Here is a 17,438-nt window from a genome sequence, read left to right on the forward strand (position 1 = left end):
TGAATACAACTCCTTTCTCTAGCTAGCAGCTCTTCTCAACTATGTAATATAATAGTTTTTCAATTTAATACAACATAACATATGCCAATAGAATGTAAGATTAACATCCGAGCACGAGCTCTCATTATATGTTATGATTCAGTATCATAACTGTCCATTAATAATCCCAATATTTATATTTAGTTTTTATATGAAGTATTTACTATTTATTATTGTTATGATTGTATAATATACCATTATAAAGAAGGGCGATAAAACAAGTTTAGCTTGAAAGACATAAAACCACCTAGAATCCTTGCACTACTCCCGGGTGGGTATAAGGACGTATTTTTAAATTTGTGAGCTTTTCTACAGGTGTTACATTTGCAATTTCAACTTGTAATGCAAATTGTGTAGTCGTCAACTAAACAATTTATCTTGCCATCCAAGTGAACAGAAGGACTACAAAGTTGATGTAAGTGAGCACAGTTTGTTAATAAAAGGGCTTATAGTTTCCAAATAAAAATGGAGTCTTTCACTAACTCGTGGCTCTTATCTTTCAAATCAAGGATTTGCATGACCTCATCTCCTGATACAAGGAGAGCAATATGATAATCTTTTAAAAACAAATCTTCAAGATATTTATAAGGTTGCAATTTTGTATATAATCTCCTTGAAGGCATGGAACTAAATAGTTGCCATAAGAAGAAAGAAAGAACCTATTTTAATGTCCACGAGGCTAAAAAAAGAACTTATATAGTTTGATGGTGGTCCTCACTAAAAGCTCAAAATCCAATTCAAACTATTGAATACGTTTAGAAATTCATATAATAATAAGGGAAAATCTGGGCACATGTCCATACGTTCATGCGATAGGCTCTCAGATAGACACTTCGACATGATCAATACCATTGGCATTTGCCAGACTAAATATGTCTGTGTAGAACCTTAAATAAGCTTTAAGCACACGGGAATATGGCCAAAATAATTGTAATGCAGTGATTGCAAAGATTTGCACCGGTAATATTTTAGAATTTCAGTTTAGGGTTTTGCATGAAAGACAACTCCAGAATATGGAGCCATCTCATAAACTTTTTTGACGCCTGGAACTCCTCCAACAACAAAGTCATCTGGAGATGGAAGATTGGTATCCACCTGCAATATGAACTTAAATTAATCATACTGTAAGGCAAGAAATGCACTCGTAAAGAATATAGTAAATGATATTTTGCAAAAACCGAATCTAAAAATTTGATACAAGTGTGTACGGTGCCCTTGCTTTTAAAACAAACAGAAATCCCTTGAGAACTGAAGACGAAACTACAGATACTTGCATACATTGTAACTAGATGGAAATAGATAGTGAGAAAGGATTAAAGACGCATGAAAGAACTGAAAAAACACAGTTTAATGTAGATATGATTTTGGGTGAATTTGTGATTAATTTATTGCGGTGATGCAATGAACAACTTGGCTGAAGACTAAACTGATTTAGCAGGTTTAATTTGCATTTCTAGATCTGATTTTATTGTTGGTTTAGGCACCGTTTCCTAGCATATTTTAAAATCTGATTTGAGGGTTAGATATTGCTCCAAAGGCTGCTGAACTAATCTAACAATTATATATCTGCACTGCCCACACACCTTATGTTACCTATGATGATTTATTGTTGCATATTTGGAAGTTTGAATAGGGTTTCCAGAAGAATCAAATTCAACATAGTGTTGAAACATTTTTGGATGTAGATCCACGACCTTATTTGAGGGTTGATTTTTGTCATGGTTACATCTCTTGAATTTTAATAGTATTGAGGCCTTGGGTTTAAGTATCTTTGCCTTCTGTTTAACATTGATGCAGCTACACAAAATGTCTTTCAGTGCAATGCTTGGAACATTGCTGGATCACTAACATATGTTCAATCATGGTGTTATGATTTCAACTTTCATGGCAGATCCCAAGCACAGATGCCATTATAGATTTTGAGTTCCCCAGACTACATCCTAGTCTCTACCCATTTGTGGATTTGTTTGCCTAATGATTGGCAGAGTGTTGATTTTGGACGCTTGATGCAACACTTTCAGAGCCAATCTGCATGTTTGCGTGTTGATAGATTTGACACGGAAGATTCCACTCTTCATCTTCGTATTCAGTACTAAAGGGTTCTGTCAGCAGAACGTCAGATATTCAAATATCCTAATGTGTGCTTTGCATGCCATGCCCAAGGCCACCTCATCTGAAATTTCCTCATAAACCTAAACCAGAGTAGCCCAAAGAGCAACAGATCCCCCTGTTAGATCCCTCATCTAGTTTGATTTAGCAACCTACACCAGATCAAGTCTGTCACCAAGATCAACCTCTTCCCAGGAACCCCAACCATCTTTTTCATATACTAACCATCAAAATAAACCTTATTCCCAATGTCCCAAGTTGCATAAATGCAAGGTGCCACACTTGGACCTATATATGTTGAATATGGGTGGATTGTGGAGATGAGTAAACAGAAGCGAAGTCAACCTCTTGTGTAAAGAAACAATTTAGTGATTCAGGGCACAAGTCCCATAATTTTCAACTTAGTGATTCAGGGCCCAGGTCCATAATTTTTTTTTTAATTATGTATAAAATAAATATTATAATAATAATAATTAATACAGTATAATCAATAATTCTGAAAGTACATGTCCCAAAGGAGATGACTTTCTTTTTTAAGAATGTACACTCCCAATTAGGCTGTACTCAAGCACTGGAGAAATCGCGAGTCTATGCAAATAAAAGCAATGTCTAAAGTTAATTCAACTCTCTGAAACATCGGGGAACACGTTGCCTTGCCAATTCAGAGAAACTCCAAAACAAACAAACCATGTCGAACCACTTGTTGAATCCAGAATAAAGTGTCGGCTCGGAGGTGATTATCATTCTTAAGCTGCCATCAATTGCCGTCGGGTCTACTCGTGGAGGAAATTATTCACTGGCAGTCCTGTCCGTTTGCTGAAGGGTTGAGAGTATTATTGGTCTACAATATAGAAGTTGTAAAAATTAACAGCCTGAGTGGTTGGGCGGGTTTAATGATAACCTCCCCACCCCGGTTCAGTCGCATGACATGACCATGTTGAATAATCCTGAAAAAGGGTTCTATGTATGGCTAAGCCAGGCTTCTTCAGTACTGAAAAAAAAAACTTAACACCAATAATAAACAGAGTTCCCTGAAGGGTGGCAGGTATTATTGATGCACAATAAAGTACTGGTAAAAATTAAGATCAATAATCAGCTTCTTCAGTACTGAAAAAAAATATTTACACGAATAATAAACAGAGTTCCCTTAAGGGTGGAGGGTATTATTGATCCACAGTAAAGTACTTGTAAAAATTAAGATCAATAATCAACACATAGAGTCAACACCCGTTGTTTCGAGTGAATAGGGATTAAAGGGTAACATTTTGAAGGAAATTTGAGCGTTAACGGCCACTAAATTCAGACGGGTCAAATAGTTTGTCAACCATTTTGAATTTTTTCCATTTACATTAAACCGTTGGAGTCGTAGCCTAGCAATTTCTATTTAAGTTGCAAAGGAAACATATTGCAACACACATATATCTTTATGTAGGAATATTATTATTATTATTAAATTATAAGAGTTTTAAGAGTTTAAATCACAAGGTTAAAATGAAAAGAAAAGAAAATATTATTATAAAAATTAAAATGGATTATGATTCATAAATGAAGGACAATTTTCTAGTTGTAGATTGTAGATTATTTACATTAATAAGGAATATTTGAAGAAAAGTGATTAAAATAGTTATGAGTGGCATGAAAAATTACATCAATATTAATTTGACAAATCAATTATCAATTCCATAACCAAATCTAAGTGAAAAGGAAAATATTAAGCAACAAATAATATGAAATTAAGGACTTACCACCAATAATTGATGATTATGAATGTAAATCTCAATCAACAACTATGCTTGAAGAAAAAATTGACATAATTCTTGGTTTACATGATTTGAAAATTTGGATACATTCATATTAAACATAAGAGAAAATGTTTTGACTTATCTCAATAAGAAGAAGGTGACATACTTCATGACATTATGGTGAAGTCAAATTTAATAGTACCTTCATGTATCATGAAGTTATCACAGATAAAAATGAAGAAAATGAAGAAATTTCTCGCTTAAAAGATCACGGTTATAAATTACTTACACAAGTCAAAAAGTCTTACATAAAGTTATCACGGATAAAAATGAAGAAAATGAAGAAATTTCTTGCTTAAAAGATCATGGTTATAAATTACTTACACAAGTCAAGAAGTCCAAAGCAATGAAGCAAAAATTAGATTTAGAAAAAAAAAAAGGAATATCTACAGAAGAAAATCAATGAAAATCCTTCACATGCACATCATTGAACATTCAACATGTATAATGAAATTTCAAAATTTCTAGTTTGATATCAAGTGCAAATTGGAGTTTACATATTAATAAGAATCATGATATACATCCATTGTCATACTACATTCAAAATTTTCCTTAAGGCATCTCCAAACAAGAGCTAGGAAATTTTAAAACACTAAAATAAAAATAGCTAATAGTGAATAATGGCTTCCTCAAGTCATGTCATCAACATCCATGTCATCAATATCACTCACATCTTCAGTTAGCATGCTCTCCAGGTAGGAATCACTCTCATCTTGAGGCCCTTGCTCATCCATAGCCCTTATTTGCAATTCGCAGTAGCAATCCAGCAGTCCGAAGTTTAACACAAGTGTTACCTGAGATCCTTACCGCATATGTGTCCTTAATCAGCCTAGATGAATCACCTTGTCCGAAGATGCACAAAAAGTTATGATTCGATAGAGAGCCTTAATCTGCAACCCTTCACAGAAAAAATGTATATATCCAAAGGTATGGGTCCTTGTTGTTCATGAGATGTGAACCACTGATCCTGCTTCTCTAATTCGAGTTGATCTGAGCAATATTGACGTTGAAGACCTCATATATATATATATATATATATATATATATATATATAGATTAAGCCTACATGAGTTTAGTTACATGAGTTTAGTTAGGCATAGGTCGGCTCACTGGCAGGAACTTGTCTTCAACTTGTAAATTATTGTTCTCTCTTGTTATTCGGAATTTCAGGACACATAATAGCTCATTAGAAAGGTAAAATTATTCCCTTCCAGATGGTCCAGGTGTCATGATGAAATTCCTTTTCTAAGACAGATAAAAATATTATTTCATGTGACTAATCATTTAATAATGCAGAACCGGAGGCATGGCAGAATGCCTTTGGGCTTCTTCATGGTTTTGGTTCTTGGGCTTCTTCATGGTTTTGGTTTCTTCATTGATTGCCTTCCTAATCATATCATCATCATATCCTTGGTTGCTTCATTTCTTTGATGTACTTGTCTTCTTTAGTATTTTGACATCAATGACAACTATACTAACAATCTCCCTCTTTGTCATTGGATGGCAATATTCTTCTTCTCTCCCCCTTTGACATCAATGGCAAAAGGGTGCACAAGAACTCCCCCTGTCATGCGACATCTTATGAATCAGCTTAGTGTGATGCTGGAGTAATAACCCCCATCTTTTGGCGAAGATGTTCAAATGCTTCTTGAGGAAGAGGTTTTGTGAAAATATCAACAATCTGCTCCTTAGTATTGATATATTCCAACTTGATGTTTTGTTCAGCCACTTGTTCACGAAGGAAATGTTACTTGATTGGTATATGTTTGGCCTTTCAGTGCATCACTGGATTTTTGTTGAGACTGATAGCACTTGTGTTATCACAATAGATGGTGATCAGATGGTCGGTATCTATGTTGACATCTTTAAGAGCTTCCTTCATCCATAATATTTGAGTACAACAATCTGCAGCAACTATATACTTGGCTTCAGCTGTAGAGAGTGATATGGATGATTGTTTTTCGCTGAGCCAAGATACTAGAGAATCTCCCATGAAGAATGCATTTCCACTATAATACTTTTTCGATCATCGATGCTTCTGTCCCAATCAGCATCAATGTATGCAGTCATAGTAAGAGTTGAGCTCTTAGGATACCAAAGACCAAAATCTGGCCTAGTAGCAGTTAAGTATAGAAGGGCACCAATTATTGACCTGTAATGAGTTGCATCCACCGGAGGAGAGTCATCATCTTTGTTTAATTTGCAATCTATGGTCATAGGTGTGCTCATGGGTGCACAGTCTTCCATCCCATATCTTTTAAGCATGTATTTAACATATTTTGCTTGAGATATGAGCATATCTGTTGTGGTTTGAGATACTTGTAGTCCAAGGATGTAAGATAACTCACCAATCATCGATATTTCGAACTCTTTTGACATATTTTGAGCAAACTCTTGGCTCATCTCATCATTATTGCTAGCAAAAATCAGATCATCAACAGAGACAAGAGTGACTAGTAACTTATCCTTGTCCATCTTTATGTAGAGATTACTTCCTACCACCCCCTTTTCGAAACTTTGTTGTTGTAGATAGTGATCCAATCTTGTGTACCATGCTCTAGGGGCTTGTTTGAACCCATATAATGCCTTTTTCAACTTACATACAAAGTCTTTTCCTTCTGCTAGATCAAACCCTTCTGGTTACTCCATGTAGACTTCTTCCTCGAGTTCCCCATTCAGAAATGTTGATTTTACGTCCATTTGATAGATTTTGAATCCTTTTGAGCAAGAAAATGCTAAGAACATCCTTATAGCTTCCATATGAGCTACTAGTGCAAAGGTTTCTTCAAAGTCGATTCCTTCAATTTGTGAATAACCTTTACAAACAAGCCTTGCCTTATTTCTGATGATTTGTCCATCTTCATTCATTTTGTTTTTGAATACCCACTTGGTGCCAATTATATTTTTATCCTTTGGACGAGGTACCAGCTCCCATGTCTTATTCTTCTTGATTTGAGACATTTTTTCTTCCATGGCTTCCACCCAATTAGGATCCTTACTTGCTTGAGCAAAAGTTTCCGGTTCTATCATAGACAGGAGAGCAACATCATTTTTCCTTGGTGTACTTGTCATCCTTCTTCAGGTTTGTATTCCATCATCTACATTGCCAATAATCTGCTCTTCCGGATGATGTTTTTGGAGAAATTTCGCTTTTGAAGGAGTTTGAGATGGTTCATTTTGTTTTTCTTGATCTTTTTCTTCTTTTTTAGGTTGTTCTTCGTTTTCTTCAATGAGGGGTTCAACTTCATGATCATTAATTTCTTTTTCTGGAAGGGCTTCATCGATCTTCACATCAATGCTTTCCACTATTTTCTGTAGTCGATTATTGTAGCATTTGTAAGCTTTGCTCTTAGTAGAATATCCAAGGAATATTCCTTCGTCAACCGGAGAATCAAATTTTCCTGGTGAGTCATCATTGATCTTTATGAACCATTTGCTTCCAAAATTCTGAAGTATTTTACTGAAGCAGGTCTTCCTTTCCATAATTCATAAGGAGTCTTCTCATTATTTGGTCTTAGCTGAGTTCGATTCAAGGTATACACCGTTGTCCCGACTTCTTCTCTCCAAACTTTTGGTTGCAAGTCAGCTACTGGTAACAATGTTCTTTCCATTTCTTGAACAGTTCGGTTTCTTCTTTCAACTACCCCATTTTCTTGGGTGTTCTAGCAACAGAGAGTTCTCTTTTGATTCCATGTACTTTACAGAATTCATCAAATTCTTTTGATGTGAATTCTCCCCCTCTATCCGTTCTAAGACATTTAATCTTAGAATCTTTTTCATTTTCTACAAGAGCTTTAAGATTCTTAAAACAATCAAATGCTTTGGATTTATATTTTATGAAATATACCCACATCATTCTAGTATAGTCATCAACAAATAAAGCAACATACCTTTCTCCTTGGAGCGCTGGAGTTCTAGTTGGCCCACATAAATCTGCATGAATGATCTCCAAAGTTTTTGATGTTGAGAACTCCTTAGTCTTGTGGCAGTTCTAATTTGCTTACCATGTTGACATGGGCCACATACAACCTGATCTGGTTTGAACATCTTTGGAATGTCCCTTACTGCATTAATTTTGCTAATATTGGTCACATTATCAAAACTTGTATGCCCCAATCGCTTGTGCCATAACCAACTTTCATCTGTTTGACTCAAGTAACATTTATCTTCATGGATTTTGCTCAAGATGTAAATGTTATCTGGTGTTCTTACTCCTTTAGCCACAAGTTCTCTTGAGGATGAGTTTCTTATTTCACAATCTTTGGTGCTAAAGACAACATTATGTCCTTGGTCACAAATTTGGCTAACACTCAAGAGATTGTGTTTGAGTCCTTCTACCAGCAAAGTGTTTTGAGCCTTTCCTTTTCCATTAACAAGGGCAATGGTCCCTTTTCTAGTGATTTTAGCAGATCCACTTCCAAAGGATACACTTCCATCCTTATTGTTCAATGAGACAAACTTCTTTTTGTCACCTGTCATATGTCTTGAGCATCCACTGTCCACAAACCAATGGTTTTCATCACTATGAGCACATAGAGCTAGGCCACATTTATCCATATTGAGATTCTCCCTTCTAGCTTCTCTTCTTTTGAGTGGACAATTTTGTTCGTTATGTCCATAATCATTACATAATGAGCAAATTGGATCAAACTTGGTCAAAGGATCAAAGGAGTTATAAGTCTTGATTTGTCCTTGCTCTTTGAGACCACGTGGTTTATTTGTTTGATCCTTCAATCTTGGTGTTTTATTCTTACAAGCCATGCAATGTTTAGCTTGATGACCAAAATTTTTACAATAATAACAATGCCCAAAAAAGATAGTTTGGTACATGTTGTAATAGCCATGATTTGAATCAACATTCTTCCTTGGAGTTACACTTTTTTCATTCTTTGGCTTTGAGATGGGCATTTGATGAGATGATTTTTCTTCTTTTGGATTGTTGGAAAATATGTCGGCATAGCTTCTTGCATTATCCTTAGCACTTGATGATTCTCCTTTAAAACCAATCCCGAATTTGTCATATTGAGGTTTTTGAGCATTTAGGATATTGTCAAGTGTTTGAGATATTTCCCAACTCTTTTTGACTTGCTCCAATTCCTTCCTCAGAGATACTATTTCAGCTTCACAAATTTCATAGATTTCTTCCTTTTTTTTAGCTTTTTTTTCAAGAGGTCTTCCCTTCCCTTTGCTTCCTCCTTTTCTACCTTGAGAGAAATGATTTTATTTCGTAATTTCTGATTTTCTTCAATGGCACTCATTAACAATTCAACTACATTTCCTTCTAGTCCTAAATCATCATCATTTGTTAATGCCATGAATAATACTTCTTGGCTTCCAGCATAGTCATTTTCTTCATCTGATTCATCATTACCTCATTTGCGATGAGGGAAATGATTAGTTGATTTCTTTTTGACGACTACAAATTCATCTTCATCAGAGTCATCTTGCTTAGAAAATAAATTCTTCTTATTAAACCCTTTCCTTTTGTTGCCATCCTTTTAAGACCCTCCTCATCATCACTATCATGCTTATGAGGACATTTTGCAGCGTAATGACCTATTCTTCCACAATTGAAACAAATAAGAGGGTACTTACCTTTTAGCTTGGATCCTCTCTTTAGTCTTCGTACAAATTGCGCCAATTCGAATTCAACATCGGAGTCATCACTGCTGGTATTCCATCCTTTCCCCTTTTTTGATTTTGAGGCCTTGAATGATGCATCTTTGGAACTTGGGATTCCTTTTCTCATCTCATATGCAATGAGGATTCTATGAAGTTCATCCATCTTGAGAGTATCTAGGTCCTTCATTTCTTCTATAGCACTTAATTTGGAGTAAAATCTATCAGGGAGAGATCTTAAGACCTCTTGAACAACAGTGCTTTCTTCAATCTTTTCTCTCAATCCTTTAAGAGAGTTGAGCAATTCAACTACTCGAAGAAAGTATGATGCAATATCTTCTTCATCATCCATTTTCAGACTTTCAACTTGCCTTCTATGAGTTTGAAGCTTTGCCTTCTTAACTTTGGAGTCCCCATCGTATAAGCTAACCAACTTATCCCATACTTCTTTGGCCTAGTCACAATTCATGACTTTTGTAAATTCAGAATCAGTTATTCCACTAGTGATGGAATTTAAGGCTTTTGCATTTGCAATGTAAGCTTTCCTTTCATCTTGATCAATTGGAAGAGTGGAAGGAGTAGTGTACCCATTCAAAACCGAATGCCAAACTTCAAGTCCAAGGGACATTAAGTAGTAGGACATTCTTTTTTTTCCAAAAACCAAAATTTGTGCCATCATGTTGATTTGAGGTAGCATCGATGTGCTCTAGCCATGAAAATTAGTGGAGAGGTTAAATCACATGAGATCTCCAGGACCCAGAAATGGTTTGGGCAGATTCTCACTGGTTTGGGAGATATTAAAATAACTAATGTTTTTAATGGAGTTGCTATGTCTAAACTTAGGAAAAAAAATATTAATGGGTATTAATATAAAACTGGGTTAGAAGGTTCCAAACATCATGGATCAAGCCAAATCTAATATTAGCCATTGATTAGATATTTAATCTCAGTCATTGATGGACCAACGAGAAAAGTATAAGAGGAGGCTTGAGGGTCAGTTGGAGAACACACCAGAGTGATCAGTCATTCTATTCTCTAAAGCAGGGTTTGCTAAGAGAGATAGAATCAGTGATCAGCAGCGAGGGGCAGTGAATACATAACAGAGAGGCAGAGTTGGTACCAGAGAGACAGCGCAGAGCCCGAAGAGGTTGACACAGAGGCAGCTAGGTGCTATGCAGAGGCAGCGAGGAGTTGCGCAGAGCCAGGAGAGGCCAGCGTGTGAGACGTTGAGGGTCTAGGGGTTGACCAGAAGCTCCAAGAGTTAACGCAGAGGCTAGCAGAGCTGACATAGAGGCTAGCAGAGCTAAATGCAAGGTCAAGAGGCAGCACTGGGAAGATTTTTGTGGGGCAGATTTGGTGCTGGTGAGCCGGGAAGGATGACGCAATCCCTATCAGAGTGACGCAGAGCAGTGGAAGCTGTTGTGGAATCGTTCATCTGGTGATTGATCAGCCGGAATATCTGTCTCTGAGGAGAGGTACTACTACCGAGGGTATTCTTTGTCGGGTGAGCCATTTCTGGCACCCTGGTTGTATTCTGAAAAATGCATAGTAATAAAACCCTCTGAATAGTTGCACCAGTTTTCCTGCATTGGGTTTTTCTGGGGATATTGGTCCAAAAATAACGGTGTCACTTGTGCGCTTGTTTTCTTTCAGTTGATGATCTGTAGATGTTGATGATGTATTTGTGTTTATTTTTAGTATTTACATGGTAAATAACTTGTTAAGTAATTAAACAAGTAGGAAGAAATAAACCAAATAGTACAGGAAGAATTTCTAACGGGTTAAACTTAGAAATTCCAACACATCGAACAAAGGAAGCCTTCCTGACACTTCTTGATTTTTCATTGTGACTAAGAATCCTTCTTCCAACTGTTAGGCTGATTATGAAGAAGCTGGCTCTGATCCCAATTGTTGGAAATACTGAGAGGGGAGTGAATCAGTATTTTCTTTCAATTTTTATTATTACCAGCTAGATTCTTCACAATTTAATCAAAGAAACGTATAAATATAATTGTATTGAGTATAAAAGAATAAATACAATGTATGATAATTATTCCCAAGCACCAACTTGGTTCTTGATGAGGCTCCAACCTCTAGAGCTTCAACCCTATCTCATCCAAGGCACCTACCTTGAGTTTAGGAGCACCAACTCCAAGGACACCAATCCTTTTTAATAAAGAACGTAGATGGAACTTACATGGATGTCATTGCCATACTTCTTCACTATACAATCAATTCCAAGATTGCTTATGTTGACTTCTTTGTTCAATAACTTTGCATTACTGTGTTGACTTCAATTTCAAGTTCATGTTGCTTCTCTGTGTTTTCTTCATTATTGTGCTTCACTTAGCTCTTTCAATGCAACTATACATAAAGAAATATGCAAGTCTACTATGCCACTGTCCAAGTGACACTACAGTGCAGCCCTTACAATTCCGAGGAGATGATGTAACATTGTTAGTGATGAAACAGTCTTGTGTTGTGCACTGTGGTGATGAAGCAACTCTATAGAGACAATCCGAGCTATGTCTAGACAATTCGAACACTGTGTAGAGAATCCGAGCACTATGTAGATAATCCGAGCATCAAGGTGTGAATAGCCCACAGTTTGAGAGAATAGGAGCCACAGTTCGAAGTGTAGAGGTAGAGGTCCGAGGTACAGACCCTGCCACAGACCCGAGGTGCAAACCCTCCCACAGTCCGAATTGGAACATTGTTAAGAGCGAGTGTTGGAAATGTAACTAGGTTCGGTCTTCATAATTGTAATTATACTTATATCAAAATGTATTTTGTAAAAACAAAAAGAAGAAAAATAATTATTATCATTATTATTTTCACTAGTCAAAGCATGTTCTCATGCTCATAGGGTTTATTGAGTCAAATATTTGTAATTGACTCAAAGTCTTATTTGGACTCCTTGTAAGAAAAAGGAAAAGTATTTTTATCTTGTATCAAAAGGTCAATTCATCCTCCAAAAGACCAAGTCGGCCTACCCAAGGGACGTGAACCTTCATATAGACAAACAACTATATATTGGAACCTATTCTCCTTCATTTTGGCAAGCAAGTTCATTGATGTTCTGTGGCAAGATATGTGAGCCTCTATGGCAGGGATATGCGAGTTTATCTGGAGCAAAATATATGAGTTTTCTATGGCATATAATCTAAAAAGGATGTGAGTTTCCTAGGTTGAAAGGATGTGAACTCCTAAGGCTAGAAGTCTGTAAAAATATGCGGATTATTGAGGCTATTTCTGCAGTGATTGACAAACTATAGAAGGAATGTAATGATTGTGATATGAAAGCCAAAAGAGGACAATAACATGAGCTATAGGAAGGACGAGTATTTTATGGGAGAAGGCATCTAAAGGACAAGCTTGTGATAGATTGAGTTGATCAATTGAGGATAACGTATGACAGCGAATGGGGGGTTGACTTGTGGCCGTTGTGGAGGTATTGAATGGGTCTTGGATATCTCACTTTGATCTGATTCTATAAGAAGAAGAAATTTTTCTAGATTTTCCCCCTTATGGGGTTTTGGCCCCAGCTTGGAGAGCTTATATCCTTGTATTCCTTCTCTTCTAATCTTCATATTTTTATATTTTGGTAATTGCTTGACATTGATTGTTGAAGTCCTCTTTCATAACCCTAGTAAAAATGTACCCTTTACTCAAGCAACATCATTGATTAGGCACATTAAGCTTTTTCTATCTTATTATAATGAACATGTGATGATATTGATGAGAAGGATCCCAATAGATTTTGATGTTATGCAGCATGATTTTTTTTCAAGACTCTAGAGGCCATTTAGAGCCTCTTTGTTCAATTAATTGTATTCAAAGATGGATTGCACTTGGTGCTATTTTGGTTATATGCACCCTTAATTGCTATTTACATGAGAAACTTTGCATATTTGTGTATGATGGTTTAGATTCATATGGATGCACATGAATTATATGTTCTTTTCAAAAACTGAATATTTTATATTTTTTTTTATCAACCAATCTTTTGGTTCAAATCTAATAACATTGTTGGGGATGTTGTGACCATTTTCCATCAAGCAAACAAATGGAAATCCATTGCTTTGATTACCATGATTCATCTCATGAAATACATTTAATTTTGTTTTGATGTGATTTTCTATCATCCTATCAGATCTTATCACTCAAGACAAATATCATTTTTCAGTATCAATATCAGATGTACCACTTGACATCTTATATCAATTTCATTTTCATATCTATGTAGCAAAGTGTTTGTTTTATATTGATATTTCTCTACAAGTTAAAGAATTGAAAATTCAAGATTCCCGATAATTTCCATAATATTGCAGACATTTTAAATATCAGAACCCCCGACGTTAAATTGTCGATAATAATAAATGTAACATTGTGTGTTTGGCACATCTTGTGCACAAGTCACATGTTCTATCGTATACATGTCTAACATGAAGTATATGGAACTAGAGTTCCTTAAGGGTGTGCCTTGTTTATTAGCAGAGGAAATAAGCCAGTGTATAAAATCCAAGAAAATACACCATGTGCAAATTCAAAGAAGATGAGACTTTAACAAGTTCTTTGTCTTAAAGTTCGCGACTTGAAATATATATGTTTAGAATTTAGACAACAATTGTTCACTTGCTCTTGTTTCATGATTAATAAGAAAAGAATACTAAACAAGGAAAAGAGGAAAATATCGCATATTACTGAAACTAAGAAAAGTACATAAATACTTGCACATTTCTAAAAGGCTAACAAAGAAGAAAAAGAGGAAACTTGGCCTACTAGGAAAATTAAGCAAAATATGTAAAATACTTGTACTCTTCTAAAGGCATGTTGCATAATTGGTAACAAGACATGCTAAAAAAATCAACATTTAGTTGTGATTTTATACTTTATCTATAGTTCATGAGATGTATTAGTTCTAATAACGAGATAGATAACCACAATATGCACTAGATAAATTGCAATGCAGTTGAAAGCACAAGATGTAGACACATATTAGTAAGACCAAGTGAAAGTTACACCAAGTACTTCTAATTTTGTTAAAATATAGGCATATTTTGTAATTGAACATGGCACAAAAGGCTACAGTATACTTACGACCATAAGCCTTTATATACTATGCACTATATATTAATTTCAAAAACAAGATAGATAACTATGAAACCGTACCACCTAAACTTTAACATAGTTCAAGGAAAATTGAAATGCAACCTTTCAAATAAGGAAATGAAGGACACCCAAGTAGACACAAATCTTTTCCTTAGTAACAAAGATAATCAAGCAATTTAATGAGGGTATACGTACCACTCGATACCAGCATTTTCCTGAGGGTGGTGGAGGCACGACAGATTTTACAAAATAATCATGTGCATTGAAAGCTATGTAAAGATCTCCACCTCCGTATTTTCCTTCATGCAATCTATCATTGATATTAAAACAACATGTCATACATATATCATTAAACATACAAAAGATGCATATGCATTGATATTAAAAAACATGTCATACATATATCATTAAACATACAAAAGATGCATATGCAAATATCAAGAGTTGTATAATAAGATTTGTCTACAAAATAATAAGCGCAGATTTGGCAAATCAAGGCATACTTCCTACATGTTGCCATTTTGAGCCTCCTCCTTTCTCTTTCATATTCCCTTTTTGAGTGCAAAATTTGAGGAAAGGTTTGCATCTCAAGACATTTGATTCCTTTCAGCGCTTGGCAGATCCAAAGTTACGATGGATGTATGCTGGTTCTTAATAATACTATTTATATTTATATAAATTTCACATCTCTATATATAGAAATATATTTTTAAATTTATTAAAACACTAATGCCCTTGGCAATTTCGTTTGAGTTTTATAATATTTAGCAATGTGATATATCTATATCTATATAGATAGATAGAGAGAGAGAGAGAAAAAAGTTTTATAGGTTTTTATATGTTTCTTAATTAAATTTAAATATGGAGCTCTGAAATAATGTGGTTACGAATATGAAGCATCATTATTTTAATTTATATAGTAAAATGGATATTAATTTATAGCTGCTATATATATATATATATATATATATATATATATATATAGAAATATTCTTACTTCTAATTATATGTTTATTAAAAAAATTTAAACATGGAGTTTTGAAATATCATGGTTACGAATATGAAACGTCATTATTTAAATTTCTTTATTGTGATATGCATATAATGAATTTTTTCTTGAAGAAATTGATTGTTATTACAATATAACAAATTGAATTGTTAATTTTATGGTTTTTTAACTTTTGATTACTTTTCTAATTGAGCCGACATTATGTTTTATTATTACTCTTTTTAAATCTAACACTTCACTATAACATCTCACCTAATGCGTTGTTACAACATCTCCCCCATGTGAGGCTGTAAAGTGCCTCTTGGCACAATGAGAAAAATAAAAGAATTAGCAATATGGTAGAAGCATTCCTTTTTTCTATCACTAATACTTCTTTCTGTTGCCAGTAATTGTTTAGATTCTTATTATGTAAACTCCATATACATCAAGATTAAGAGTTGCACGGTTAAATGAAAACTCTAGCATTTTTTATGAGGCTTAAGAATCAAAATATTTTCCAAAAGGTTTACAATAGAGTATACTTCTAAACACATTAGGTATTGACCTTTGTCATTAAGGCATGAAAATAGTTAACCCTTCATAGTATGGTTTGGGAATGGTATGTATCTATATGCTAAAGGATGAAATAAAATAAGAACTAATCTCCAAAAAAGAGGGTCCTCAAGGAAATGTAGCCCCCGATATGTAGACAAGAAACAAAAATCTTTTCGACCAATCATGTTCTGCCCATGTAACTAGCTTTTAATCCAGTTGAAATAGTTTGTTTCATAAATCATATACTCGAAATAGAATAGTAGCATTAATATTGGTATCAAAGAAGGAACTTACGAAAATGCAAGAAACCTGCTATCAAAATTATCCCAATTCTTCTCGTGCCAAGTGATATCAGCCTGCAATAAAAGTACCAGCTTAGAATAATACTTCATAACAAACTACAATCATCAAATCTTGTGTTTCAACACAGATTCATAAATTAAAGATAAGCCATATATGCTTTATATATGCAATCATATGAATTTTCTTCATGAATAATTAAAATGTTCAAAGAAGTACAAAATAACAGGTAAGTACTAGGTTTGTTGATTTTTCATAGGCTCTTCCAAGTTTCTAACTGATAATTACTTATGATTTCTTTAGTTACTCTTTTCATGCATTCATATTCATCATAAAGCAACTACATAGAAGATCTCAACCGTAGAAACTAAATGCCAATAGGATCATAAAGTGACCGACAAACAAGGACACAAACATTTACCCTGGGAAAACCCAACAACCTTTTCCTTGGAGGAATTATTCAATTCAACAAGAAACACATGATCCAAATTTATAAGGAATGAAATGAAATACAAATATGAACAAAAACACAGAGATACAGCGAAAACAGAACTTCAATTCATTAATAACAAAGTACTAAAAATTGTTTACATGCAGTATGGACATGAACTAGCTCAGATGATGGTAAGTTATCTCTGAGAAGATATGCGGTGGCTACATGCCTTCTGAACAGTGTTACAATGAGGCTCAAAGACCTATTTATTATTGAGAAATAATGGAAAACCCTAAACATTCAAAAACCTAACCCTAGGAGATGAAGCGCCAAAATCTGTGGGCCTCGTTGTGGTAAATTGGTACATCAACTTCCTGAGGTCATAACTTTGGCATACGATCTCCGTTTGACGTGTATGATACCTTGTTAGAAAGGTCTATCCGAGGAATCCAACTTTCGAATTACCCATTTTCCAAAAAAA

At 34.8% G+C, this 17,438-nt stretch overlaps 1 protein-coding gene across 1 annotated transcript in view; it reads right to left on the bottom strand.

The window, feature by feature from the left end:
• Positions 1-719: 719 nt before the first annotated feature.
• The window catches only part of ISA3 (isoamylase 3), a 382,462-nt gene continuing 365,743 nt past the window's right edge, over positions 720-17,438 (bottom strand). Inside the window, exons 22-24 of the mRNA XM_089430864.1 lie at positions 16,519-16,580; positions 14,877-14,991; positions 720-1,134 (exon numbers count right to left, since the gene is read on the bottom strand). Of these exons, the coding sequence (XP_089286990.1) occupies positions 1,021-1,134; positions 14,877-14,991; positions 16,519-16,580 (291 nt within the window). The 3' untranslated portion in view covers positions 720-1,020. The remainder of the gene's footprint in view (positions 1,135-14,876; positions 14,992-16,518; positions 16,581-17,438) is intronic.

This window comes from Pinus tabuliformis, chromosome 6 (genome assembly GCF_031772625.1).
Source record: "Pinus tabuliformis cultivar Carrire ecotype Pingquan chromosome 6, CPIR1, whole genome shotgun sequence".
Lineage (NCBI taxonomy): Eukaryota > Viridiplantae > Streptophyta > Pinopsida > Pinales > Pinaceae > Pinus > Pinus tabuliformis.